This window comes from Etheostoma cragini, chromosome 10 (assembly GCF_013103735.1).
Source record: "Etheostoma cragini isolate CJK2018 chromosome 10, CSU_Ecrag_1.0, whole genome shotgun sequence".
Taxonomy (NCBI): domain Eukaryota; kingdom Metazoa; phylum Chordata; class Actinopteri; order Perciformes; family Percidae; genus Etheostoma; species Etheostoma cragini.
Window position 1 is genome coordinate 26084070 of NC_048416.1, and position 27916 is coordinate 26111985.

The 27916-nt window shown below is 43.2% G+C and overlaps 1 protein-coding gene and 1 long non-coding RNA gene across 3 annotated transcripts in view; one reads left to right on the forward strand and one right to left on the reverse strand.

The window, feature by feature from the left end:
- LOC117951501 (protocadherin Fat 4) overlaps positions 1 to 23041 on the forward strand; it is a 103061-nt gene extending 80020 nt beyond the window's left edge. The window contains exons 9-17 of one of the 2 annotated variants that reach the window (XM_034883226.1): positions 1 to 4350; positions 5891 to 5995; positions 6347 to 6654; positions 10865 to 10950; positions 11883 to 12062; positions 12507 to 12631; positions 14121 to 14338; positions 17310 to 17571; positions 19868 to 23041. In XM_034883226.1, the coding sequence (XP_034739117.1) occupies positions 1 to 4350; positions 5891 to 5995; positions 6347 to 6654; positions 10865 to 10950; positions 11883 to 12062; positions 12507 to 12631; positions 14121 to 14338; positions 17310 to 17571; positions 19868 to 21777 (7544 nt within the window). In that variant the 3' untranslated portion in view covers positions 21778 to 23041. The remainder of the gene's footprint in view (positions 4351 to 5890; positions 5996 to 6346; positions 6655 to 10864; positions 10951 to 11882; positions 12063 to 12506; positions 12632 to 14120; positions 14339 to 17309; positions 17572 to 19867) is intronic. The other variant, XM_034883227.1, reaches the window with a different exon arrangement.
- On the reverse strand, positions 3402 to 26996 carry LOC117951502. The gene is made up of 3 exons (XR_004658198.1): positions 26869 to 26996; positions 7028 to 7032; positions 3402 to 3412 (listed from the first exon to the last, which is right to left on the reverse strand). It is a non-coding gene; the product is annotated as an uncharacterized LOC117951502 (long non-coding RNA).
- Positions 26997 to 27916: the final 920 nt, after the last annotated feature.

Consider the following 27916-nt stretch of genomic DNA (forward strand, 5'->3'; position numbering starts at 1 on the left):
GGTCCCTGGTCTTTGCTGTTACTGTCACTGATGAGGACTCAGGTTCCAACGCCCAGCTGCACTACTCCCTGGTTGGGCGCAACTCTGAGAGGTTCAAGATCGACCCCGTCAGAGGTGCCATCACTGCCATCGAGAAGCTAACTGGAAGCTCAGAAGTCACCCTTACAGTACGAGTAAAAGACGGCGGCGCTAACCCCAAAACGGACACGACCACTGTGACAGTCCGCTTTGTTACTGGAGGAAACTTCCCTGTCATCAAACTAAAGGAGCATGCATACACTTTCCCTGAGAGCCAGCCCATAAACCATGTTGTTACAACGGTGACTGGGTCTTCTATGAGGGGCGGAGCGTTGTCATATTACATTGCCAGCGGCAACCTGGATAATGCCTTTCATATTGACCAGCTATCAGGCGAGTTGGCTATTAGACATCCACTAGATTATGAACACATTCAGAAATATGTTCTCTGGATTGAAGCCAGAGATCAGGGCTTCCCACCTTATTCCTCGTATGAGAAAGTGGAAATAACAGTGCTGGATGTGAATGACAATCACCCGGTGTTTGATAAGGACCCCTTCCATGCTGAGATACTGGAGAACCTTGCACCTAAGCAGGTGCTGATGATCTCCGCTGTAGATCTGGACAGCGGGCCAAATGGACAGCTTGAATACGCTATAATTGATGGCAACAAGGAGAACAGTTTCAACATTAATCGAGCAACTGGTGAAATAAGAACAACCAGGCCACTGGACCGAGAGAAGGTGGCTCAGTACACTTTGAAAGTCAAAGCCACTGACCGGGGGTTGCCACCCAAAAACACAGCGGTCAAAGTACTAGTCAACATACTGGATGTGAATGACAATGCTCCTAGGTTTTCCAAGATCTTTAGTGCTACAGTGGCTGAAAATGCCCCAGTGGGTTACACTGTCACCAGAGTCACCACCACAGACGAGGACGCTGGCTCAAATGCCATTAGCCGATATTCAATTACAGATACCAGCCTTCCATTTAATATAAATCCAAACACAGGAGACATAACAATAAGTAGGCCACTCAATAGAGAAGACACAGATCATTATATTGTCAAAGTGTCTGCCCATGACTCCGGATGGACTGTAAGCACAGATGTCACTATATTTGTAACGGATATAAATGATAATTCCCCCAGATTTAGTCGTCCCTCTTACTATCTGGACTACCCTGAGCTCACTGAGGTGGGCTCCACGGTCACACAGGTGTCTGCCACAGATCCTGACGAAGGTTTCAACGGCAAAATCTTCTATTTCATTAGGTCTCAGTCTGAGTTTTTCCGAATTAATGCCAGCTCTGGAGTGATATTTGTGAAGCAGCAGTTAAAATATCAGAACTCCACAGGCGCTAGTAGCATAAATATAAATCGCCACAGCTTCATTGTCACAGCCTCAGACCGGGCAGTCAAGCCTCTGATGAGTGAAACAACGGTAATTGTAAACATTGTAGACAGCAATGATAATCCCCCGGAGTTTGATTCGCCTAGTTACTTTACTCCTGTCACTAAAAGCGTCAAGGTTGGCACTAGACTGATCAGGGTTGTAGCTCATGACAAAAAAGACTTTGGCCTTAATTCTGAGGTGGAGTACTTAATAACAGGAGGAAACAGCTCAAGTAAATTCAAATTGGATAAAACAAGTGGATGGATTACTGTCGCCTCCTCCCTCACGTCTGAAATGAATACATTTTTTCTCATTGACATCACAGCGAATGACAGAGGAAATCCTCCTTTGTCGACACGAACGTCAGTGCGAATTGCAGTCACAGAGGAAAACCACCACACACCTGAGTTCTCACAAAGCCAAATCTCAGCTACTGTACCTGAAAGCCTTGTTGTAGGAACAGCAATAAGGACTCTGTCTGCCAGAGACAAAGACAAAGAAATGAATGGCCTTATTACTTACAATATAACTTCAGGCAACGAAATGGGTCTGTTTTCACTTAACAGTAAAACTGGAGTGTTATCCCTAGCTCACCCTCTGGACTTTGAAGAGATGCAACAACATGAGCTTAGAGTTTCAGCCACTGATGGTGGTTGGATTGCAAAAACAAGCTATGTCTCTGTTACAGTACATGTGACTGATGTGAATGACAACCCTCCTGTGTTTGATCCTGATGAGTACTTCCCCATTGTGCAGGAGAACGTTCCCAGTGGCACCACTGTGGTAAAAATGAACGCCACAGACCGTGATTCGGGAGCTAACGCAGTAATGGCTTATGTAATACAGTCATCAGACAGTGACCTCTTTGTTATTGACCCGAACACGGGCACCATCACCACCCAGGGCTTCTTGGATTACGAGGCTAAGCAGGTCTACCATTTAACTGTAAAGGCCTTCAATGTCCCAGACGAGGAGCGCTGCAGCTTCGCCAATGTCAACATTCAGCTGAAGGGAGCCAATGAATACGTACCCCGCTTTGTCTCAAAACAGTACTACTTTGAAATTTCTGAAGCTGCTCCAAAAGGCACAGTGGTCGGCGAAGTGTTCGCCAGTGATCGAGACCAAGGGGACGATGGAGTGGTTTACTACCTCATTTTCGGGAAGAGCAGAAGGAAAGGGTTTGGCATCAACAAGAAAACAGGCCAGATTTATGTCACAGGTACTCTAGATCGTGAGAAAGAGGAAAAGATTTCACTGAGAGTGTTGGCAAAGAACGCAGGAAGCATCCGTGGGGCAGATATTGACGAAGTGTTTGTTAACATTACAATTCTTGATGCCAACGATCCTCCTGTTTTTACCCAAGAGCTGTATGATGTGCAAGTAAGTGAAGGACTCTCACCTGGTGGTCTTGTTACCTTTGTGAGTGCTGAGGACTCAGATTCTGTCCCAAGCTGGAGCAGATTTTCATACTCTATTGCTCCTGAGTTTGATAAGAATGTTTTCACAATCAACTCAAAAACTGGCCAAGTGTCTGTGGCTGCAGAGCTAGACAGAGAAACAACTCCTGTGTATAATTTAACAGTTCTTGCTGTTGATACTGGCACACCTCCTGCAACCGGAAGCACCACTGTGATTGTGAACCTGGAAGATATCAATGATAACGGTCCAACTTTGACAACCACCTATGCGGAGGTAATGGAGAATCAGAAAGCTGGCATTGTAGTTACAACGCTAACAGCGTCCGACACAGATCTACCACCAAACCAAGGCCCTTTCCTATACAGCATTCTCAGTTCTGGCTCTGCCAACAGCTACTTCAGCCTGAGTCAAGCTGGCGTGTTAACCACCAGTCGGGAGATCGACAGGGAACAGATTAGCGACTTCTACCTCTCTGTTGTGATAAAGGACTCTGGTGTGCCTCAAATGTCCTCCACGGGAACAATTCACGTCGAAATAAATGATCAGAATGACAATCCTTCAGAGCCAAGGTCTATGGAAATCTTTGTCCACTACTTTGGGAAAATGTTTCCTGGAGGTTCTTTGGGAGATGTCAAACCCCAAGACCCTGACATTCAGGATAGGTTTCACTGCTCCCTTATTCCCCCATCCTCCGGTCTGTTTAATATCCCAACTGGAACGTGTAACCTCAACTCTAAGTCCCGCTCAACAGATGGAACTTTTGAACTAACAGTCCGTAGCAGTGATGGTGTCCACGGTTCAGTCAGCAATACAGCCCGAGTCCTCTTCATGGGTTTCACTAATGCCACAGTGGACAACAGCATACTAATTCGACTTCAATCTCAAGGAGTCAAAAGCTTCCTTAACAACCACTACCTCAGCTTCCTACGTATTGCCAACTCTCAGCTAGCAGGACTAGGCACAGGGGTGCTCCTTTATGGAGCATTTGAGCTCAACAATCAGACTTTCCTAATGGCAGCTGTGAAACGAGGCCACGGACAATATGTCAACCCCAGTGGTGTGGCCACATTCTTCCAGAGTATCAAAGACATTTTATATAGACAGAGCGGGGTGCAAATAGATGCGGTGGACCATGATCCATGCACACGTAACCCTTGCCAGAATGGAGGCAGCTGCAAGAGGCGTCTCAGTGTCGGGCCTGATATGAAGACAGAAGAAAGTGTCCCAGTGATCCTTGTTTCTAACCACCCCCTGCAGCCCTATGCTTGCAGCTGCAGGCCAGGATACACAGGAGCTCTGTGTGAGACAGACATCAACGAGTGCCAGCCATCGCCCTGCCACAACGGCGGCACCTGCCACAATCTGGTGGGGGGATTCTCCTGCACCTGTCCTGAAGGTTTTACCGGGATGGCCTGTGAGAGGGATGTCAACGAATGTCTTTCCAATCCCTGCAAGAATGGTGCGCTGTGCCAGAACTTTCCCGGCGGCTTCAACTGCCTCTGCAAATCCGGCTTTGCAGGTACTGTACTATACACGTAGGAGTCACATTTTATGTCTGACAACACAGTTATTCATGTTAGGCTTGGTGAAAAAACATGTGGTGACACACACACTGACACTCACACAATAATGTGCTCACCCACATGACTTTGGATCCAAGGAAAATATTAGCTTCTTAATGTTTCCAAGAGGTGTTGTAGCCATAGCATACAAGCATGGCTGCCAAAAACAGTTTGTTTTTAGGATTACTAGCTGCCATGTTTGCTTTAATAAAGAAGATGATGCGACGCTGACCTTAGTTAGGACTTGAGTGTAGAATCCATACACAGTTCACCAATATCACATTTCATTATGTGCCTTTTATGTGCTGTGACCACACACAGATACACTTCTAATCCAAATGTACACAGATAGATTTCCTAAGCAGGGATTTCTCATTTGACTCTGTTTTGAGTTGAATGACAAGTGAGCAGCTTTATAAAAGATCCAATCAGGCCTTTTCGTTTGGAAATGTAGTGGATGCACTGCATTATTACCCTTGATAAAAGGGGAGTGGATTTTAAGTGGAATTACTTCGTACAGTCATTTGAATCCAGTACATTGTCCAGGGGCTGACTGCAGCATCTGAAAGACATTTTCAAGGCAATTTGCCTCAAGTCAAGTCATTACTGTCCCTGTTTATTATGACAATAAAAAATGACTGAAATTTTTTTAGGTTTCATCAAGATAAATGACTCTGGTGTAGAAATGCACCTACTGACTTACAGTAGTTTGCTTGCCCTCAGAGGGAACTCTCAACTTCCTGTTTTCCCTGCCTGGTTTTTGGCAGCAGAATCAATCTCCATTAAGCAACTTGTCTCAGGATTTACAACCTAAAATATATTTGCACAAGTTCATTGTCAGTATTTTTGTATTGTGACATGCCTGGATCATTTAGTGTCTTGCACCAAGCCCCTTTTATTTTTTCCTTTTCATCATGATGTTAAACCTTTCAACTCATGTAGATGTTTGCCAATATATGTGACAAAAATTCATAAACATTGCAACTGTTTGTCTTTCAGCACTGCAAAAGAAACAACTTTGTCCAAATGTAATTTGATCTTCCAACGTGTTTGAAAATCTGATTATTCCTAGCGAGAAGAATCTGCCAATTGAATAAGATCATTTAATTTTTCCGGAGTTTCAAGATGTTTGAATCAAATGATGAAATCATTTGATTCATAATGTAACAAGAGATTTATATTCCAAAATAGCATCACTAGCATCACAAGATCAATTTCAGAATAAGGGAAACTGCACTAAAACAGAGGAAATTCCATTTTTCTTTTATATATTTTATGTCTGTTTCAACTAAAAATCTGATTTTAAGACTCACTACAGCTTTAAAGGGTTTGTTGGAGCCCAGAGTTTTGTTTTTTTGCAGTGCATTTCTCAGCTGTGAGGTGATGAAAGGCCTGCATGACTTGGCCCGTGGGGAGAGTGAACTGTGTTCCCCTTAAGGTTTTCCTGTGTTGTCTGCCACCCCATTCATTTTAATTTGTGTTATTCTGTGAACCCAGGCAAAACGTGTGATTCCATCATCAATCACTGTGAGTGTAACCCTTGTTTTAATGGAGGGTCCTGTCAGAATCGGGTGGATGGATATTACTGTCATTGTCCATTTGGTAAGTAATAATAGGAAACTGTTTAGAGTGTTTGTGAGCCCTGGTGAATTGAAAAGAAAGATGTTTCAGACATGCAATCCCCCCTAAAGAAAAGCCATTATTAATCCATGATTTAAACAAAAGCGAACACTGTCATTTCATTTTGTGTTTCCATTTTTCATTATTCTTTTTTCTGCTGTCAAAAAAGCAAAAAGAACAGTAGATATTTCTGCTTTGTTACTACTAAAAACATAACTCATAATATAGCTCATTAAAGATTCTGTTTTATCGGTAGATATTTTTTATCACAGTAGCAATGTGAATCATTCATTGGCTACCTCTGATTCCTATTTTTGTTCTTTTGTTCTCAAGGGGTTTTCGGTAAACACTGTGAGCTTAACAGCTATGGCTTTGAGGAGCTTTCCTACATGGAGTTTCCGTCCCTGGATCCCAACAACAACTACATATATATCAAGTTTGCTACCCTGAAGAGCAACGCACTGCTTATGTACAACCACGATAACCAGACTGGAGACAAGGCGGAGTTCCTGGCTTTGGAGATCTTCGAGGGACGGATGCGTTTCTCCTTCAACTTGGGAAGTGGAACATACAAACTGATGGCCATGATAAAAGTTTCAGATGGGAAATTCCACACTGTCATTGCCAGGAGAGCTGGGATGGTAAGAACGTCTATTTTTGAAGTAGAAATTAGCTCACACATTAAACGTTTTTCATCATGCATCCTTGAAAACTTTTTCATTGAGTGGCTTAATAGTTTTTACGGGTTTAACAGCTAAATCATTTCAGAATATCTGAAAAATGCCACATGGTATGGACGTGTGCTACACTATCAATAGCATTTATGTCTTGTGCTTTTACAGCTTGAACCTGCATCCACATTTCTTATATTCTTTTTTGCACCATCAGATGATTATTTAAACTCCCCCAAACCACGGATAGCTCAGCTTATGGTTTTCATGGTTAGTAATTATATTTTATTGCTCGTTGTGATTTACTTATATGAGGATCCAAAATGGCCCTGAAGGTTGAAACTCTGTCTCCTGTGCTCTGAATGAGAGGCTTCACTCTCCCAGCAATGCAGTGGCAAGAAAAGAGGTGGGAAAAAGTCAAACCAGGCCTTGTCAAAGCTTCTATAATGTAGCTCTCCTGCTGGTCTTCAAATCTGTCATTTCCCACAGTGCACTGAGAGTTTCAAAGGAAGCTGGTAAAATAGTTAAAAATTTCACTTTTGAGTTGGTGCAGAGTGACAGGGTGGAAAGGAATACAGCATACATTGAGAACTGTGAATCTGCATCCATATAGTGCCCTGTGAATATTATGCAGAGGTGGTCATGTCAAGGCTCTTGAAGAATGAAACTGAAATGTGTGTATGTCGTGCCTCAAGTGCTAACTTCCTCAGGCAGTGTAAAGTGATCACTATGTTTGCCAAGGGTGCTTTGGGTCATTTTGGTGGTCAGGCTTGAGGTCTGCTCTCAGTTCCTGCCCCTTGAATTCTGAGCCAATGTCTAAAGCAGACAAAAACCACGGACACAGTCATGCACTGCTTTGTCATGAAGTCTCCAAGTAATCAGAGGGAGCAGAAAGTTCACAGATACTGTTTCAATTCTGACTAAAATTAAAGCTCAAATCCGTTCAATTGTCAAATGCAATAAAAGACAGACAGTTTTTTCAGTTAGGGTCAAACTGAAACAGCAGTTAGCCGTTGTACTGTATACTATATATATCCCAAAAGGATCAATAAAGGGAAGTCTAAGTCTAATACTGTGTACTGTACATTTTTATCTCAATTTTGCTGTTAAACCGCACTCATTAAGTTAATGTTATTGGCAATGTGCTCGGGGAGTATTGCAACAAGATGTTAACACAACATGGATGGATTATCACCTTACAGACATAAATATAATGAACGAATTGGCAAACAGTTGCATACTTACACACCCAGCAGACAGAAAGCATCATTTGCATTTATTTAAAGTCCACGTGGTGAATGTAAGTCCAATGTTTACTCTTCTTTTAGCTCTGTTTTGGTCTCGGCCACCTCCTGAGTCAAATATCTGTATTTATATATATTCACCAGCTAGTCCCCAACTTTGTCTGTTTTACAATTGGAACCTTTTCCCTAAAACAACAGCACATTGTTTCCAATGAAAATAGTTTAACACATTACATCTATGGATCGTCCTGCGTAACTTGACACAAACCTTAATGCATTGTCATCCTAAACCTCCCTTTCCTGAAGCTCACAGAAAGAAGTTGGAGTAGCAAACCTACTTACCTCAACTGCACAAACTTTCCATAACCCGTTGATTCAACTTGATAAAGTCTACCTGTAGATGAGTCTTTTGTGAGATATGGCCATTAGAATAATTGATGTTTCCATTAGGGTGGTGGCAGAAGTCTCAAAATCTGTGCAAAACACTAACAAATCTATTTCTATACCACAGGGGAGTGTAGGAGAAAATGTAATTACATTTAGAGAAAATTTGGTGAAATTACATTTATAACAATTAGTGTGACAATAAAAACAATCATGTGGCAGTAACTGACTGTCTGGAAAAGATCACAGCCAAAAACATCTAAGCAAGAGCACAACTGGTTTAGTTGAAATCAGGGTTTTAAGGACAAACAACCAAATCTTCTATGAATGAGGTTTGCAAATGTAGTTTGACAGATCAGGACTTTCTGTAGCTGATTAGCATCAGCAGCTAATCATCAAGCTTTTGATTAGCCAAATTATTTGTCCTGGAAATAAGCAGAAAACAAATGCGTAAAAGCATTTCCTCAGTGCCTGCACCACAACAAAGAGCAATCCTCCATTATACTGTGTTAGTCATGGGGAAAACAATGATCTCCACTGGTGCTTTCTTCACATTTCCTCATATTCAGTGTTAACCGAGCACAAAAACACGCTCCTCATCTTTTCGTGTTACATTCGGTATTAATTTCCAAGAGGGTCTTCTTGAGATACATATTTTCTCCATCACAGTGTGAGACACTTGACAATGAGTTTAGTGTATTGAACTCATGGCTGCAGTAGCCTTTGATCATAGGAAAAGATGGAAGATTAATCAAATGTTGATGTGGTTCTGACGTTGTTTCATGCCGCTTCAGAGAGTCACAAATGTGTTTAAGAAAAAATAGTCCTGTTGTTCCTCTGTTCCTTTCGTTGTCACCGTGTGTGTGCTTTACTCTCACTTGGTTCTATGCACATTTCCATCTGTCTGACTTGCTTGTGACTCAAGTTTGTGTGTGTGTGTGTGTGTGAGTGCGTGCTTGGTGGGGTCATGGATGATTTGTGTCCGAGATCCGGGCCAGTGTGGTCCGTGTTTACTTAAGATCCAGGAGAGGTGGAGCAGGATTGCCCCGGTTTTTCAACACTTTCACACACTTTTCCGGACATTTTCCTCACTAGCCCATTTCTTTTCTCCCTAGAAGGGTCGTTCCCTCTCAGAGCACAGAGAGAGCAAGCGAGTAATCCACATCTGGACAAAAGCTTTATGACTATTAACGGGAAATAGGAAATGTTTTGCAGTAATGTATGGCATTTTTTATGCCACTCTCCCATCAACCACTGTGATGAATTGATGAAAAATAATTGCTCTATATACCATGTGGTAGACAAAGCTCACACTAACAACTGGACTTAGTTACACAAATGCTCATGGAGATGTAATTGTAGCGGTTGAAATACCCTTAATGGGTTGAACCAGAACCCTGGAGTGAAAGTTATGCTGCAGTGGACAAGAAGATATTTAGTGTGGCAGAAACATGTTTTTTTTTAATCCAAAAGATGTGCACATAATAAAAAAATATATATATTTAGACAGGGAATCATTTTGCAAAACAAGATGCTTTGAGGATTTTTTAATCCAGTCCTCCTTTGCTGTCGAAACATCAAAAAATAAGCATTAACACGCATTTGTGGTCACATTCTGTGACACACACATTGTAGTCTTCATTAGATCTTTCCCAATGTGAATTAAGGAATATGTCAACATTTTGGGTAATATGTTTTTGCTTACTGGCAGAGACTTACATAAGAAGATTGATACCACTCTCATGTCTATGCTAAATATGAAGCTACTGTACCACCACTAGCTAACATAGCTTAGCACGAAGACTGGAAACGGGGAGACAGCTTCATGGCTCTGTAACAAAATCCATGTTCTATCACTGTTACATATTGTCTGGTGTTCTTTGCTTTGATAAATGAGCATTTGTCTATGTTCTACATAATTCCCAACAACATTGACTTTTCTATCACATAAAAAAAGAAGATAAAATGTGTTGAGATCAGATAAATATGTAAGTTGTTACGCAGTTGTCAGGACTCCAAATTTAAACATTGGCTTTTTCTGCCAAATTCAAAATAAACGTAAAACGACCCAAAATAAAACAATCGTATATCTGTGTGGATCAATATTTGGCTATGTAACTAGATTAACTAGATTGTCAGATCTATAGAGGTAGCCCAACTAGGCTGCAAGCCTGCATTTCATAAGTTAGTAGCAAGAGAGCAACATCACCATTAGTCTACTTTTCCCAATAAACTGGGCTTATTTGGCTCTACCGACTGATTTTGACTAAAACTCAGGTAAACTGAGCAACATCTGAAAGAGAACAGTTAACTGTGACAGTGTTTGCACTGAACCAGTACCAGTGACACTCATTCCCACATGCCGCTGATTACAAAGAGGGAGAAACAGAGGGACTGCCACCAACTATGTCAACCACAGTCTACCAGAAGTCTAACTGAGCAATCGTTGACTGAGGTAGTGCAAGTTCACAGCTGTTTAGTCTTAAAGACAATAACACGTGTGTGTGTGTGTGTGTGTGTGTGTGTGTGTGTGTGTTTTTATCATCATGTAGGCTGCATCTCTGACTGTGGACTTGTGTGGAGATGACCATGAACCAGGCTACTGTGCTGTGAGCAATGTGGCAGTACACACTGACTGGTAAGAAAATCACGTACACACAAACCGAGTACACAGATGTTCTGCTCTATTCTATGATCCAATTGTATACATTAAAATAGTGTTGACAGTTTCAGGTCCAAGGCTTGGAAAACGCAATGCGTAGAAAAGTTTTCCATGTCTGGCAAAATAATGGAAAGTAGTTTTTCTGCACTTCCACATTAGCTGGTTTATTTTTAGTTGTTGATTGAATATAGCCCTCTGACTCACTATGAATTGACAACAATTTAATTTGTAAGTGGTTTCCAACCTTTTTTTTGTCTTATGATCTCCGTCTACCTCCACTGAGGAGGGGGCGGGGGGAGGTGGGGGGGCAGGGGCACTGAGTTTGGCTCCGTCAAGGACGCTCATTCCGTTCCTGAAGCTGAACTCAGCAATACCAAGTCTTGAACCAGGGGGACCTCTAGCTCACCCATGTGGGCCAATTCCTGCAGCGGCCCAGGCTTGTTTCTGGCCCGCGGCCCTTTGCTGTGTGTCGTCCCATCTCTCTCCCACCTTTCCTGTAATTCCTGTATCTAAAGAGGAAAAAAGCCCCCATCTTTCCTTTTTTTGTTTTTGCTCATTTTATTACTGCCTGACTGTCAAAGTATCTGAATGAAAGAAGATTGCTTAACAAGTAAGATGCAGTTCTTATACATTTTTGTGCAATGTTAATGCAAACAAATGAAGTCATCTGTTGTAAATATGCAATATATGATGTAAAACTCCATTAAGTTACTAGATGAGCATTTCCTTTATCCACAGCTCCGAGCCAGGCCTTGTGGGGTTAACATTTGACATTTTACGTGTGTGTGTGTGCGTGTGTTTGTGCTCATGCATACTTGAATGCATTTGTAAGCTTCTGGATATCTGTGCATGTGTACTTTGTGTGCTTCGGTTCATGTGTGTGTGTGTGTGTGTACCGATGTGTCCAGGATCCTGGACGTGCAGCCCAACAGGCTCTCGGTCGGAGGCGTCAGGTCAATAGAGCCCGTCCTTCATCGGCGCGGTCAGGTTGCCACCCACGACTTTGTCGGCTGCATCATGGAATTCGCCGTCAACGGCCGCCCGCTGGAGCCCAGTCAGGCGCTGGCATCGCGTGGCATTCTTGACAGGTCTGCATACCCCCCCTCCACTCCTGCTTTCACCCTCCCTCCATCATCTCCCTCTTCTTCCCATCTGTCCGTCTTCTCTAACCTCCTCGACTCTCGCTGTGGGACATCTGTTCACACTCCCAAACCCTCGAGAGAGTTTTGAAAGAGTTTTTTTTTATACAAATGGCATATTTTTGACGGAGGAAACCAATTGCAGAACTCCGGAGATTTTTTTCTTCTTCTTTTCTGTCCTGCTGGTGAATAGTGAGGCGAGAACAGATCTTTTAATATGCTAATTCTCTTGGGGTTCTTTATGGGTTGTTTGTATTGCAGTACGGGGAGAGAAATCACGGCTCATCTGCCGCTTTTATTTTTTTTGGGAGTTACTTTTTCGGCGGACCCCCCAGCTGCCGACTGTGCGGTTGACTTGTCAAACTGACGTTGTGTTTGTCGTTGTGTCTGTAGATGTCCAAGACTGGAAGGAGCCTGCACCGCCAGCCCCTGCAGACATGGGGGCACCTGCTTGGACCACTGGTCTTGGCAGCAGTGCCAGTGCGTGGATGGTTTCACTGGCAAATACTGTGAGAAATGTAAGACTATGCCTTGGAAGTTTTAATGCTGAGGCCGCACTTACTAAGTAATATTCATCATGATTATTTATGATTTGTTTCCCTCATGAGTCATCACACTGCAGCGTGTAGCTTAATATAGGACACCGCTGTGTTCTGAGCATTTGTGTCTGACAAACCTTTCAGGTTCAAGAAAAATGCCAGAAACATGTAGCTCCTGTTCAAGGTGCTGTGCTGTCAGTATGTTAAGCAATCTTACCAATAATCATTAGCACATTTATTTTGAAACTTTCATATTGTAACTGAGAACAAACAAAGTTGTTGTTCAAGACGTCTGGGAACATCCATACTTAATTTTTCTCTGTTTGCCATTTGGTTTCAACGCATGGGAAATGGGCTGCTTTGCTTTCTGGCATGAATTAGGATCACAGCACTTTTCCTCTAATACAAATGGACCTTAGTCTCTCACGCATGTGTTTCATCTTCAGAAAAGAAAGAGAAAATGAACATGATGCCATGAAGTACAGGGAATGACACAGGAAATGAACATACTCTTCTCAGGAGGAAGCAATGACGTCTATGAGAAATGTCAAATTGATGAGCCATAATACCAGTGGTGTGACTAAGATGCTGCCAGTTATCTTGATTTTGGTCTTGTGGTTACAGTAAATTTAGTCAATTTGACCCATCCCAGAGCCCCAGTGGCTTAGCTAATTTTATCCTTGCATTCTAGCATAAAAGGGTGTGCTAGAAGCAGCTTGGTGACTACAGTCACTTCTTGCAGGGCTGGCTGGTGAAGCCAGTTTATTAAAAATATGGATTTGTACCATCACGTCGTCTTTGAAAAACAATATATACTATACAATATATAAGCCTTAGTCCAACACTGCAATTAAGCTACAATAGCTTTCCCTGTTTTCAACTCTCTGGCTTTAGTCAGATTCAGATTTAGATTCAGTCACATGATTTTTGTGACTTTTTTATTCATCATTCCAAATTTGCATGTCAACGTTCACCAAAAGTTGAATTTGATGCAAAATGTTTGCACAGATGTACAAATCCACTGATTAGCCACAACATGTTGAATCCGGCCGCAAATTCCATGACTAAACAATTTGCTCTGTACTGCACTGTGCAGTGTGTTCAAGAGCATTTTAGATGAGGGAGAAGGAGAATGGCACAAACACAAAACATAGTTTCAATGGAAAACATTATAAACAACAAACACTTAAATTTCATGGATCATTTTACAAGTTACAGCACTCATCTCACGCTCAATGGCATGCAGGCTGTTCTTTGCATTGACCTGTATCTTTCACTTATGGGCAGATATTTGTAACCACTGGTGAGAATGAAAGGACCAATTTGTGGTTATGGCAGTCGGATTAGGAAAATCATTTGGGCCTCAGTGCCCGCCAGCACCGGAGTGGAAATATAAGTTTTACAACTGCCTGTGAAATGTGCGTGAATTCAGACAGGATTGAGGATATTCTCTATCTTACTCCCACAGACATGACAGCAGACACTGCCCTGTCCCTGGATGGAACCGGCCGCCTGGACTACTCCCTGAGGCAGGGCCCTAAACGTGACGTCCTTCTCAGACAATCATTGCAGGGCGGGACCTCTGACCGCGCGCGTCCCAGCAGCTTGGAGGTCAAGTTCAGGACGCGCAGCAAGACCGGCACTCTGCTGCATGTGCAGGAGAGCAGCAATTACACTACTGTGAAGGTGAGAGAGAGGAGTGACTTGTTGCAACGCACTGAGAAACATAAGATACATTTTCAAATAATTGCTGTCTGTGTGAACATTATAAGATAAGACAAGATAGACTATATTGACCCCAAAATAGGAAAATTCACTCATCATAGCAGTTCAAGGAACACAAAACAACTTTGAACAACTGCCATGCTTCGCTCCTGTCGAAGCCATGGTCTCTCTCTCTTTCTCATGGGTGGGCCAAATTCTTTCTCATGGGTGGGCCAAATTCTCTGGGCGGGCAAAGCAGAGAAAAGGTGAGGTAACCTTCCCCCTGATGACATCATATAATACAGCATATCATTGAATTGAAATGAATATAGGGAGGATTCCAGATCGGCCCATCTGAGCGTTAATTTTCTCAAAGGAAGAGCAGGTTACCCAGGGCTTGGTTTACACCTATTGCCATTTCTAGCAACTAGGGGACCATTGGCAGGCTGGGGGAACTAATATATAATATGAATCATAATGTTAAAAAAACTCATAAAGTGACATTTTCACGCCATGGGACCTTTAAACTAGCCAGGTCTTACTAGACCCTCGTACATTTAATTTGTACAGAGAGTCTGGCCACTCACTGTGGACAAGTGTTAACTTCCTTGAAGAACCTTGCATGGGCTCTGATTCAAACTATTGGATCTGCCCAGAGCAACTCTGGTAGCTTGGCTACGCCCTCTTACGTACTGTCTGTTAGGACGAGGCTAACAAGATGGGAGACAACAACAACTATCAGCTTAGCATTGTTAGCATTAGCCTTAGCTAATTCCTTCACCACTAATGGAGCAAGCTGAAAAGTCTAACTTTTCCTGAACCCTGTGGGGAGGAGGATCACAACATCACGGCCACCAACAAAACTCAGCAAAGATTGTTCTTGCTCGGGCTTTAACTGCTGGATATTTGCCAGTGTTGCCACAATGGACTGAATCTTTCTTAGCCTCTATTATGGAACTCGTCAAAGGTTTCCGAACCTCAAAGTCATTTTTCTCAGCCACTCCCTCTGTTTGCTGATTGGAAGGGTAACAATTTGGCCGGAGAAAACCCGTGAATATACCAAAATCCAAACAGAGTACTGAAGGAAAGTGAAAATTGAGCCGAGGTACGCAGGAGGGCGGAGCCTGGCTATCTTTAAACCACATTCATCACATGGTCCCATGAAGATTCAGCTCGACGTAAAATAATGTTCCGTTCTTTTAAGGTGTTTTCAAATTTTGAATACTGTGGCATAGGACATATCCCCTTGTACACATAGTGTCATTTCCGCAAATTAAAAGCACTACAAGTTGTAGGAGAAGATTCAGCTTAGTTTGGCATTGGGACTCTACTAATTAGCCAGCTAACGTTGCAGAGCAGCGGCTGTTAATATAAGCATCAGATAAGCACGAGCCATGCTTGCAGACTTAGAAGGCTCATTAGGGAACGTGCAAATCATAATTAGATCATGATCATGATTAGTTTCTAGTCAGTGCCAAAACCCAAATCAGCTTTGGCTCATCATCGTACAGAGCTGAAGTTCTGCAATATGGCCGCCAGATGATTTTTTTGCATCACCAAAAGCAATTGCGGTCATGAGCGTGTATTAGTGTGTGTGTCTGCAAACATACAGTAAGCTGACACTGAAAGGTGGCCTGAATGTTTGGATATAGGCTAAAAACAGGATGCTGCACACACATAAGTGTCTGTACATGTTCTCTGCTCTCCGTACTTTGATTCACCCCTTACAACACCAGTCATCACCCCACACACTCTCTCCAACTAAAGGCAAACTCTATGGGTCTTTCTCAGCCACCTCCCTTTAGTCTAATTCCTTTTCTTCTCCTCTCATTCTGTTCAGCACCCCCTCCCTTTGACTGATCCTGGGCAGCTGCCCAAAGAGGCCCGAGCGCTTATTCATCCTCTTCAATTTTCCTTTTAGACACCATCCACCCTCACCACCACCGACCCGTTCCCACTTTAGTATCAGACTTTGTCTCTTATGATTTGGTTTTCCTGCTCGGAGCAGCTTCTGGTGCACAGCGAATCTCCATCAAGTATTACAAGCACCATGACACCTGAAAAAAGAGCAGCATGGGAATACATACTGTATGTATGTACATATGTTAAGAGTCTGAACTATATATACTGAGATATAAAAAAAAAAAAAAAAAACATTTTTTAAAGATGTTTAATAGATAAACTTCATGATTGGTCTTCCAGACTTGGAGCACTTAGTTTTCTTTGGCTTGGGGAGCTTTCCGCTTTTCCCATTTTAAATCAATTCTTCCGGAAGCTACTTATCATTGCTGATTTTTCGGGGTTCTTTGAAAAGAGAGGAGAACGGGATTACTTTTCCATTGAAAGTGGGGAGTACGCAATGAGATTACCATACGCAGTGTGAGCCGCAAATTTGTCATCCATGCCAAAGTGAGCTTGATTCCTTTATTTTAAAGACCCACTGAGTCCTGTCTTTTTTTCTGAACAGAGGGGTCCACCAGTGGGCGTTTGAATGAGCATGTTTTCTCAGGATTTGTTGCAAGCAAGCTTCTGGTCATCATCTGGCTGAATATCATTAGCTAAACTATAAACACAAGTCTTGAGAACATGATTAACTACAGCATGTCCCCGCCGGAAGGAAGATTTACGATTTCTGTTTTCGATCTCTGACCTCAACATCAGATTCGGAAAGCATTGTGGTGGTAGTTTTGTGGAGACTGAGAGAAGACTTCCTCTCATCGCCCATGATTGATGCTGACATAAGTCATCGCAATAATCTGAAACATTTCTAAACCCTAGTTTATGCAGTTCTCATTAGGGAACAGTATGTCTCTTATGCTAGAAATTAAGAATTATAAGAGTATGCATCTCGTGCATTCATCCGGCCTGTCTACTCATCTCTAATTTATGAAATCTTGTCTAATGTGGAAATCAACATCCAGACTTATCGCTATGCTTAACTCTCTTCTCTCAGCTGAGGAACGGCAACATCCACTACGTCTCAGATGCAGGCGTCGGGGGGAAGGTGGAGCGGACAGTGGGAGAGGCGGTGCTGTCAGACGGCCAGTGGCACGCACTCCAGCTGATCAAGAACGGCTCAGCCACGGTGCTCCAAGTAGACGGCAGCCACCCCAGGGTCATCCAGCATGCCACCCAGGACTTTGGAGGACTTAGCGTATTAATCTTTTCCCTGGGCGGGATCCCACCCGGACCTGCTCAGCAGAAAACTGCAGCAGGTGGGCCTCAACGGTGTATTCATCATGTGTTTGGATTTGGGTGGACTAGGATAGTAGGTCATCAGATCAGGTCATTTCTGTCTATAATGGAGTGCTAAAAACCTTATCTCTGGCTTAAGATTGTCAGTGTGATCCTTCATTACCAGAGCCACACGGAATCTGTGGACAGAAAAGTCAGCAAAGTTTTTCATAGATAATTGTTCGGATTTTCCATAGATTTTAAGCAGATTCTATGCAGATTTAAAAATGTTTTTTGGGCCCCCGGGTGGCTCAGTTGGTGAAGCTGGCGACCACATATAGAGGTTACTCCTCAACGCAGCGGGCCCGGGTTTGACTCCGACCTGCGGCCCTTTACTGCTCATCATTCACCTTCTCTCTCCCCTTTCATGTGTTCCTTTGTTCTGTCACAAATATGGGCCCAAAAAGTGCCCCAAAATAATCTTAAAATAAAACTCAAAATGTTAAAAAAAACAAGTCAACTAAATTCCCCAGATTTTCATTTTGAATTGCCTGAAAAACTATATTTTGCAGATTCCCTTGTCACAATAGCAACTGAGGTGCCTTTGAGCAAGCCATTCAACCCCCATCCTTTCCGTACACAAAGAGTTGATCAGAGAGATTGGTGCAGTGACCAAGGAAATCATATATTTTGTGGACCTAATGAACATGATGTCATTATCCAATTCATTGAAAACTCAGCGTATCTGATGCATGTGGTGGGAGTGGGTCTTGTTCATTTAAAGGAGCTGCTGGCTTCCTTCAAAAAATGTTGAAGTACAGTTTGAGTTTCAGGTGATGATCTAAACGTTGTCTCAGAGTCTTTTATTTTAACCCTTTTTAGGAAACTATTTTACAGCAAAACACTGTATTTTTTTGTGGGTTTTGCAAGAAATGTACCATATTTAAAGTTTAAAAATCTCAGTTTGGGTATTGCTCTCTCCAAAACTAACTATGACAGTCAAACCCTTGATGGATGTACACTCTAAAAAAGTACAGTACATGTGTATATACGTGCTGTGTCAAGAACAAATGCTGAAGCTTTCAAAAACTGGCGTTTGACCAAAAAAATGCAGCAGTGTTTCCACATGTTATTGAAACATCTTCTACATGTGTGCATATGCACTGTAGTTTTCCGTGACAGAGAACTCATGCTCTTGTTGCCTCTCTAAATCCAGTACAAACCTCCCCCCCCCCCCAAATGAATTGATAGACTGCTGCTCAATGTGGTGACCATATTAGGTGGCCGTCCAACAAGACTCTGTGAAACTGGCCTGAGATCGGTTTCTATCAGAAGCTGCTGAGATTTACCTGCTATGAGTTCACATTAGTTGAACAAATGTTTCAGAGTATCATTTATGGAGAAAATAACTAATATTAATTTAATTTGACTTCATCTTGGCCTGACATTTTGTGTTTTGTTCTTATTTCCATGGACTCTCATCAGAGTTTAGACTTAAATCAAAGATCAGATTTCCTCGAACATGAGCTGGGAAAGAGTTTGGAAAAGGTGAAAGAGGGGGTTTCCAGGGGGAGTTAATGCAACACAGTAAATTTTCAAATTTCAGGGGAGGAAAAAACTAACCTAATACTATGCACTAATATGGTAAAAAATGAGCCATTTGAATTATTTGTTGACCTTTTTTACATAACGACCAGAGCATACGTAAAACTAACATGTTCTGAGCATGCAGCTCTGTTGCAGACTGCCTGTTAATCAACCCTTACCTCAATGTGTGTCTGAACTGCCGGGTTCTTTGTGTACTCACTTTTTTAGGAATAATGAAAAGGCACAAATGGATTTAATCTGCACTGGGATAAATTCAATAAAGTCTATTTACATCGGTGAGGCAGTGCTGTTAGGCAACACACGAAGCAAAAGATTAAATTAGATACAGAGACATTCATCCAACCCAGATGTATGTCTTGAAGCTATAATGGCTCCGATGATGGATTCTCTGTTAGAAAATATTTCATCTTTCTATCAAATTGGCCAGCGATTGATTTTAAAATCATGCGTTTGTTTTGAAGCTGCTTTCCATGAGAAATTTCTCCTCTTTTTTTGCTGTTGTCTTTAGCTTGAACCAATTAACTGTCTAAACAAAATTGCTTTAGCTCTGTTTATAGCTCCCAGTTCCTGTTATTTACATGGAAGCGATCAAGGGTCGGCAGACATTTTGAAAAACCAATCAGTCTGGTGCCAATCCGAAAGCATTCCCCTGAATGCCACTGTTATGTCCTTGGTAGCTGCTGATGGCTGCTTCTTGTTATCTGAACTGGTTTCCTTATTTATTTACAGGTTTTGATGGCTGCTTGGCCTATGTGAAGTACAATGGGGAGAACCTGCCGTTTACCGGAGAACACAGCCTTGTCAGCTTAACTAAGACCAGTTCGTCTGTCAAGATCGGCTGCAGAGGTCCCAACCTCTGTGAGAGCAGCCCATGCTGGGACGGCTTGATGTGCGTCAACCAGTGGTACACGTATCAGTGTGTTCCACCCGGCGACTGCAGCTCTAATCCCTGCCAGAACCATGGCAGCTGTGTGCCGGACCCCCGCTCAGGTTTCAGCTGCATCTGCTCTGAGTTCTACACAGGCAAGACTTGTGAGACCTTGGTGGCCTGTCTGGGTGTCCAATGCCCTCAGGGTAATGTCTGCAAATCAGCCAACAACGGCGGGTTTGTCTGCAGCCCAAGCCCAACAGCGGAGACAATGGTCCTCCCCATCTGGGCGGTGCCTGCTATTGTTGGCAGCTGTGCCACCGTTCTTGCCTTGGTGGTGCTCAGCCTGATCCTGTGCAACCACTGTAAGGGCCGCAACAAGACCAAAGTGCCAAAGGAAGCCAATGAGAAGAAACCCAAGGAGAAAAAGAAGAAGAAAAAGAAAAAGGGTAGCGAGAACGTAGCATTCGATGACCCAGATAACATCCCGCCGTACGGAGATGACATGACGGTACGGAAACAACCAGAAGGGAACCCCAAACCGGACATCATTGAGAGGGAGAACCCTTATCTGATCTATGATGAAACAGACATTCACCACAACAATGAGACCGTCCCCAGTGCTCCCTGCGTCCCCTGTAACGGCCCTGAGGCCGACATTGAACACTATGACATTGACAATGCCAGCAGTATTGCCCCTTCTGATGCAGACATCATCCAACACTATAAGCAGTTCCGCAGTCACACACCCAAGTTCTCCATCCAGAGACACAGCCCGCTGGGCTTTGCCAGACAGTCTCCCTTACCCCTCGGAGCAACAAGCTACACCTACCAACCTCAGTACACCCAAGCACTGAGGTCCACCCCGCTCAGCCACTCCCACTCAGCGTGCCCCACCCCAAACCCTCTCTCCAGACACTCCCCAGCCCCATTCACCAAGCCCTCCTCTTTTTACAGAAACACTCCAACCCGAGAACTCAACCTGGCTCGCCGTGAGGGCAGCCCGCTGGACCTGCACAACGACATGTGCCAGCCACCTCCCATGTTCAACTACGCCACCCGGCTGGGGAGGCGCAGCAAGAGTCCGCAGACCATGGCCAGCCACGGCCACACTTCCAGGCCCGGCAGTCGGCTCAAGCAGCCGATAGAGCAGATCCCCCTGGAGACAGGGCCTCCTGTGGGGCTGTCTATAGAGGAAGTGGAGCGGCTCAACACACCGCGCCCACGCAACCCCAGCATCTGCAGCGCTGACCACGGGCGCTCCAGCTCAGAGGAGGACTGCCGCAGGCCGCTGTCAAGGGTCCGCAACCCCGCTGATGGCATCCCTGCCCCAGAATCCTCTTCAGAAAGTGACTCACATGACTCCTTCACCTGCTCAGAGATGGAGTACGACCGGGACAAGCCGGTGTCTTACAGCTCCAGAGTTCCCAAGCTCTCGCAAGTCAATGAGTCAGACGCTGACGATGAGGACTACGGTGGGAGGCTCAAGCAGAGGCGGTACTCGAGCCGGAGGGCAGAAGGAGGTCCTGGCATTCCCCAGATGCCTCATACAGAGCAGCACTACACCCTACCCCACAAACTGGGCCAGCAAGCTGGGGGCTTCAACTGGGACAATCTGTTGAACTGGGGCCCAGGTTTTGGACATTATGTAGATGTGTTCAAAGACTTAGCCTTGCTTCCCGAGAATGCGGCAGCAAGAGACATTGAAATGAACAGCGGGGATGGCTCGGTTACCATTCTAAACGAAGGAGAAGCTGAGCAATATGTATGAGACTATTTATTACAATGTAGTAGCATCTAAAAAAAGAAAAGAATGAGTGTATATTTCAAGAGAACATTGGACTACACGTTTTTTTTTTTCACGTTATGCAAAATTGTAAGACGACTTTCAATGCAGTAAGGCAGAAACATGTCACCTGGAACATGACCGATTTTGTCATTACCCACCTTGGAATAGTTTACCAGTCTTTTCTAGGTCCAGAGTCAACTGTACAATCGAGCATTCAGCCCTCTGAGGCCTCATTGCGAAGTATCCATTGACACTGAAAGGCTCAAAAAACGACAAAAAATAAATCCATGTCTGAATTCAATTTAGTGACTGCAAAGCGCTATTCACATTATCTTGATCGAACATTTCTGTTTGTATTACCAGTATTGCCTCTCCTTTCCTAAAACGTCACATTTACAACTGAGAGATAAGAGGGTAGATAGTATTATCACTCACAAGAAGAGAATTCCAACGGGCCATGGAGCGATAGCAAACTCCCGTTCTCCGTCTTTATACGGTTCAATTTTTAATTGACTTAAAAGGAAGCATGTGTGTTTGATCTGACTGCACCTGTAGGTGACAGTCCGCAGCCCTTGGTTTGAAAGTAGGTACCGCGTTTTGCTCGCACGGTATGACAGACCCCCCCCCCCCCATTAACTTTTTCTCTGTCTTTGCCCTGGTGTATTTTCTCACAGAAGACTGGCTAAACACTCCAAGAGTGAGGACTAATCAAGTCCCCTGCCTTACAGACATTTGAGGATTTCAGTACGGGGGAGCACATCTCCTTTTCTGTTTTTCTGGCCTTCAGTAGCAGAGAAGGTTTTTTGGGGGGGGGGGGGGTGTAGTGTTGTTTATCACAGATTGCTCTTTCTGACCAGCCAAGCGTTGATAATGATGATGATATATGGGTCCTATGAACATGACCCCAACTAAAACACTATGAACATGTGTACATTTTTTTTTAATTCATGTGAAATCATGGAGTCATTTGTTGTTGGTGTTCTTGTCCAATTATTTTGACATGTATGGTTTCTACATTTTTGTACTGTTTATTAACTTAAATTACTTAAGTTGTGTTTTTATGGATATTTTCATACGCTGAAATGTTTGTTCTTACTTTCGGGGAAAGTAAGATTGAAGACTTATTTTTTACATTTGTTACATTATGTAACATCAGTATTTTCCACTTTTGATAAAACTATAACATGTTGTATGCTTTGTACCTGTAAAAAGCCAATAACAGAATAAAAAAAGTATTTATTTAAAAGCCGCTTTTGAAACCTTTTCTTTTACTGCAGGGTTAGGCAACTGATTTAGATGCATGTAAGCGTTAAAAATGGTCACCTTCGAGCTCAGATTACCTCCCATCCCAAATCATTTGGGGGGTAAGATATTTTATATTCAAGGCTCACTCTGTGCAGTCTTTAAATAAGACTGGGTCTGAACAACACATTTGAAAAGGCATTTCAGGACTGAATGAAACTGAGCCACCTCGCTCACAGCCAAGCAAAACATCAAGCGGACGCCGCAACGCAGGGCCCTACATTGCTTTCAGCAATTATTTACATCTGGCTTATTGAGCAGAACCCCTTTTTGTCATAGCTCAGTGATTCGGTATGTAACATGCTTATCTTTTCTGTCATCAAGAGGAGAGAGGCCACGAGAGAAAACGCAGGGAGCCGCGGAGCCGGCGTGGAGTGACAGCCCGAATCTGGGTAAATTACTAGAAGCTCTCGGGGGGGGAGGCTCGGTCCTGCAGAGAGCTCTGTTGGACGAAGCTGGGAAGCTGACTCTTTGGGAAGGCTGGAACATGCTGATGTTGAGATAATAACACTCGCAATGATAATGAGAGCGTGGGTGGGTGGTGGGGCAAGTAAATAGCAGATGAATTCAAATAAACCTCACAGCATCTCCTCTGCTGTGAAATGGCAGAATCTGAAAGAAATCAGGCAGAGACCACTTCAGGTGCAACCCCCTCCTCTCTTTTATGTACACATAGGGCACATTGTTCTACAGTGTGGTAGGATGTACAAAAAAAACTCATGAGGACTGACATGAATCTGTCTTTCTGACTTTCTTGGGGACAGAGTAGGGTGTGGGGGGGTATTCCTTCTTTTTTTCCACAAGTGCTGTTTTTGGATATTATCCAGATGGCTGCTGGACTTCATCGAATGGCGGAGGAGCTTATGGTGTGTTTAAGGATTAATTGCAGTATTTATCTTAAGTGCGAACATTGCATGTTACATTGTAGGACGTGGCCCTTAGAAAAATACAACGTGTGTTATTCCTGTCGACTCAAATGGTGCGATTCAGTGAGATATGTGTTGGTCATGACACAAGAAACATGCGACAGCGCACAAACACACATGATTACGGTTCTCACTTTGAAGAGTGGTGCTGCAAAGTAATCATGTCTTTGCTTTATTAAATCACGAAGATGCAGGGTTCCGCTTGGAATAAAGTGATTTCAAACGTGTTCTGCAGATCAGACTGAACATATTTGTCTGGAATGAAGGTGCGAACAATCTGGTGTTTGGTTTCCCATGGAGCTTCTGCAGAGTTTTTTTTTTTCCCTATGGGTCCACAAATGTCATCAAAACACAATTCCCATTAAGATGATTTCCATGTTGACTTAAGAGTTTCCCCAGTATTTATAAAAGGATGTGGCATTGAGCTGCGAGTGACTTCCTTGAAACAGAAAGTTCCTCCCCGAAGCTTGTTTATAAAGATTGATTATTCTAAGCCCCAGTGTCCTCATACAGCTGCCTGAGTTTCCCTTAAATTACTTAATAATCAAAAGCACATTCATTGCTGGATGTTTCACTCCCTCATTTGTTGGCGTTGACTTTTGATTTGACTGTGAATGTGCACAAACAGGCAATGAGAGTGAACTTCATTTCAACCTTTACAAATGTGAAAAAATAAAATAAACACTTTTAAAAATGTATGTATTCTATACAAACACTGGGTGCTTTTTCAATGACAGTAGGTCCAGAGTTATTGTTCTAGTTGGGATGTGGAGGGTGTCCTGGTGTTTTAGGATACTGGCCAAGTATTTGCAACGGTCCTGGTTCTGTCTCTGGCTTGGGCCATTTGTTGAATGTGATCGCTTCTATGTCTACCTCTCTAATTTTAGCTATAAAAGTTTTTGTGAAGTCAGTTCAATGTTACTGACTACTCTAGACAAAGTGCTCACTGCTATTGGACAATGTAGTTGATTTGTTCCGAAGATTGTGTCATCTGATGACTTTAGCATGCAAAAACTTGAATGAAGATTACTATCTCTTCTGAAGAGTCCGTCGTGTTTTTTTATTTGTCCTCCTTGGTTATTAGCAAGTGCATAGGTTGGAAAACGCATAGTCCTCATAAATCCACTGGAAATTCCAACACAAAAAAGCAGAAGGTAAGGGACATCCGGGCGGAAAGACCGTGATCCGACGGAGTTTTCTGCGGCACTGGAGCATTCCTGGAAGTGGAACGTCATGGATGTAAACTATCATTAAGATAATAGGTAATGTCCCTAAATGCATAGTAAGCCTTGCAGCACTCTGGCCAAGCATAAAAACAAAATGGCTTATGTCACAATTTCATGTCAGAGGTCAGAGTATTCTCACCTCTTGCCTATGTACAGTATACTCCTACATCCTCAGCTCCCAGCAGACCACTCAGTATGTCTCCCCTCATTAGCAAAGTCGTCACATGGCTCTGCAGCTTGATGGACAAATCACCGGTGCATCCTCTGAGGGCTTACATGTGAAAGAACATTACTGTATTGTTCCACAAATTATCACCCGATCATAGGGGCGCTCTACATTTTCACATGTGCATCAAAGCTGCGAGGCTCAATCTTTGATAAGTGTTCCGTAATGCTGTGTGTACCGCAGCCAGCCAGTGCCTTTCAACACTCATAAAAGCTCCAGCGAGTTGAAGCTGTTGAGAAATGAAAGAAAAAAGTGTTTGTGTGTGTGTGTGTGTGTGTGTGTGTGTGTGTCTGAGGAGAAAGATAGCTGTCCCATCTTTGAAGAAGTGCCTTTCGTCCTCTCCGTCTGTAAAACTCTGCGGTTTTTACCCCAGCATGGAGTATCTGGGATTAAGCGGGGCTCTGGCTGACACTAGCTTGAGTGTGAATTGTATGAAGTGTATGATGAATGCTAAACAGACAACGTCGTCATCATGTGACCTCTGGCTCGAGTGTCACACTGCAGTCAAGGAGTCGCTCTGTCAGGCTCCGCAGAGGCAAACCAATCTGTTTCCCATCCCACGTGTGACATTCTGCTGGCTCAGCCAATTTCAGAGTCTTGTTTTCTTTTTTAATTCGGGGAGACGATGCTGACCTACTAACTGCACTGAACTGCTAACCTGTTCCCAATTTCAAATCACTGGACCTTTTTACAGAGCAGACTTTTTGACTTGTCACAGTAGGAAAAGCAAAGCTGAAATTGCTAACCTTAACGATGGCTCAATTCCATCAAATGTCCCTGTAAGCTCATTTCAGTAAGTCAGCATGCACAATAACAGGGTCTCTCCTGAGTGGAATGCAGCCATCATTAATGCTTTTGAATACACCTGTGCTTTGCCTACTATAACATGTCGACATACACCTACGTAAGTGTCCCTAAAAATGATAACTGATGCTTTAAACCCATTTTCAAACTTATTAGGTTTCCTTTTTATGGCCTAACTTAGTTTCTATTTATACTGTGGAGCACAAATGGGATTAAAACTACCTCTGGTTTTGACATTTTAAAAATAAACCAGCTAAATTATGCCCTCTTGGTCCAACCCACCCAATTACAGATTCCGTAGATTTCTCCTCATCTGATACAGGTTCCCTAATCTCTCACTCTGTGTAATATAGTGTTAGACCCTGCTATTCCTCACCTGGCCACCAGTTGTCCTCAGCGTTCTGTGGACTCACATGTCTACACACCTGCTCTACATTTGTTATCAGCCTCTGTACGTGTACTGCCCAGCAGGCACTCCCTCCCTTGCACTCAGTTTGCCAAGCTTTTTTTCTTTGTTCATTGTGATTGCTTGCCTGTTTTTGAATTAGGTTGTTGACAACGTGCAGTGTTTCCACTATGTTCATTTTACCGTGCTGGCCCGCCATGGCAAAATGTCTGCCGCCACGGTATCAGAAAGAGGACAGACGCACAATGTAGTTGCGGTTGCCTTTTAAATGATCCTTCCGGTTGTTGTTTGGACAGACCTGTCCCCACTGCTAAAAACAATCCTAAAGGAAACACCAAAGTGAAAAACGGTTGTTGCCCATCAACTGCTGACTCATGAGTCAGTGTTCATACTTTACTTGAGTATTTGCATTTTTTTTTTTTAAAGAGTTTTTTGTTTGGCATTTTTAGGTTTTCTTTTTGACAGGATAGCCTTGACTTGACGGGGAGAGAGAGGGCGAATGACATGCAGCAAAGTTCCGCCACTGTGTTGAAGACTGAGCCTCTGTTTATAGGCGATGTACCAGGTAATCTAGCCAGGCGCCTGGGGTATTTGTAATTTATGTTACTAGTTACTTTAAAGATTAAGATTTGAACTTAAAACACTTTACATGCTAATTAAACACAATGCAATGCTATGTATTAAACCCTGGCTCCCAAAACCTCATGGTTTCATTGGAATAACTGTTCCTAAAGAGGTCACACTATCCATTATTTTTACACATAAAAAAACTAAGATTGGATAAGTGTTCCACAGCGGGTGCAGGCTCTACCCGACCAGACTCAGTTAGACCCAAGTTGTACTGTATTTGTACTATGTTTTTTTTAATGATTTCATTTTTGTTTCGTTGTTTTGTTTTCTTGAAGCACGCTCGATCCCCTCTTCGCCCAGCACCCTCGCTGACTTGAAAGGAAGACGATGAGCACTTCAGGCACATCACGGCAAGTATGTGTTGTCCGCGTGGGTCCCAGCTCATAAATCTGGGGGATGGACATTTGGGTTGAGCCCTTATCAAGGCATTAAAATCTGCAGCGACAGTGTTTTAATCATACTGGAGTTCAGTTTGGACTACAACTCCAGCCAACCAGTTTCTGCTCCGAATCATTCATGATCCTCGGCTTACATGTACACACAAAAAAACATTGCATAAATAATGATCAACAAGCAAATCACACTAAAGGGCCAAAACCCC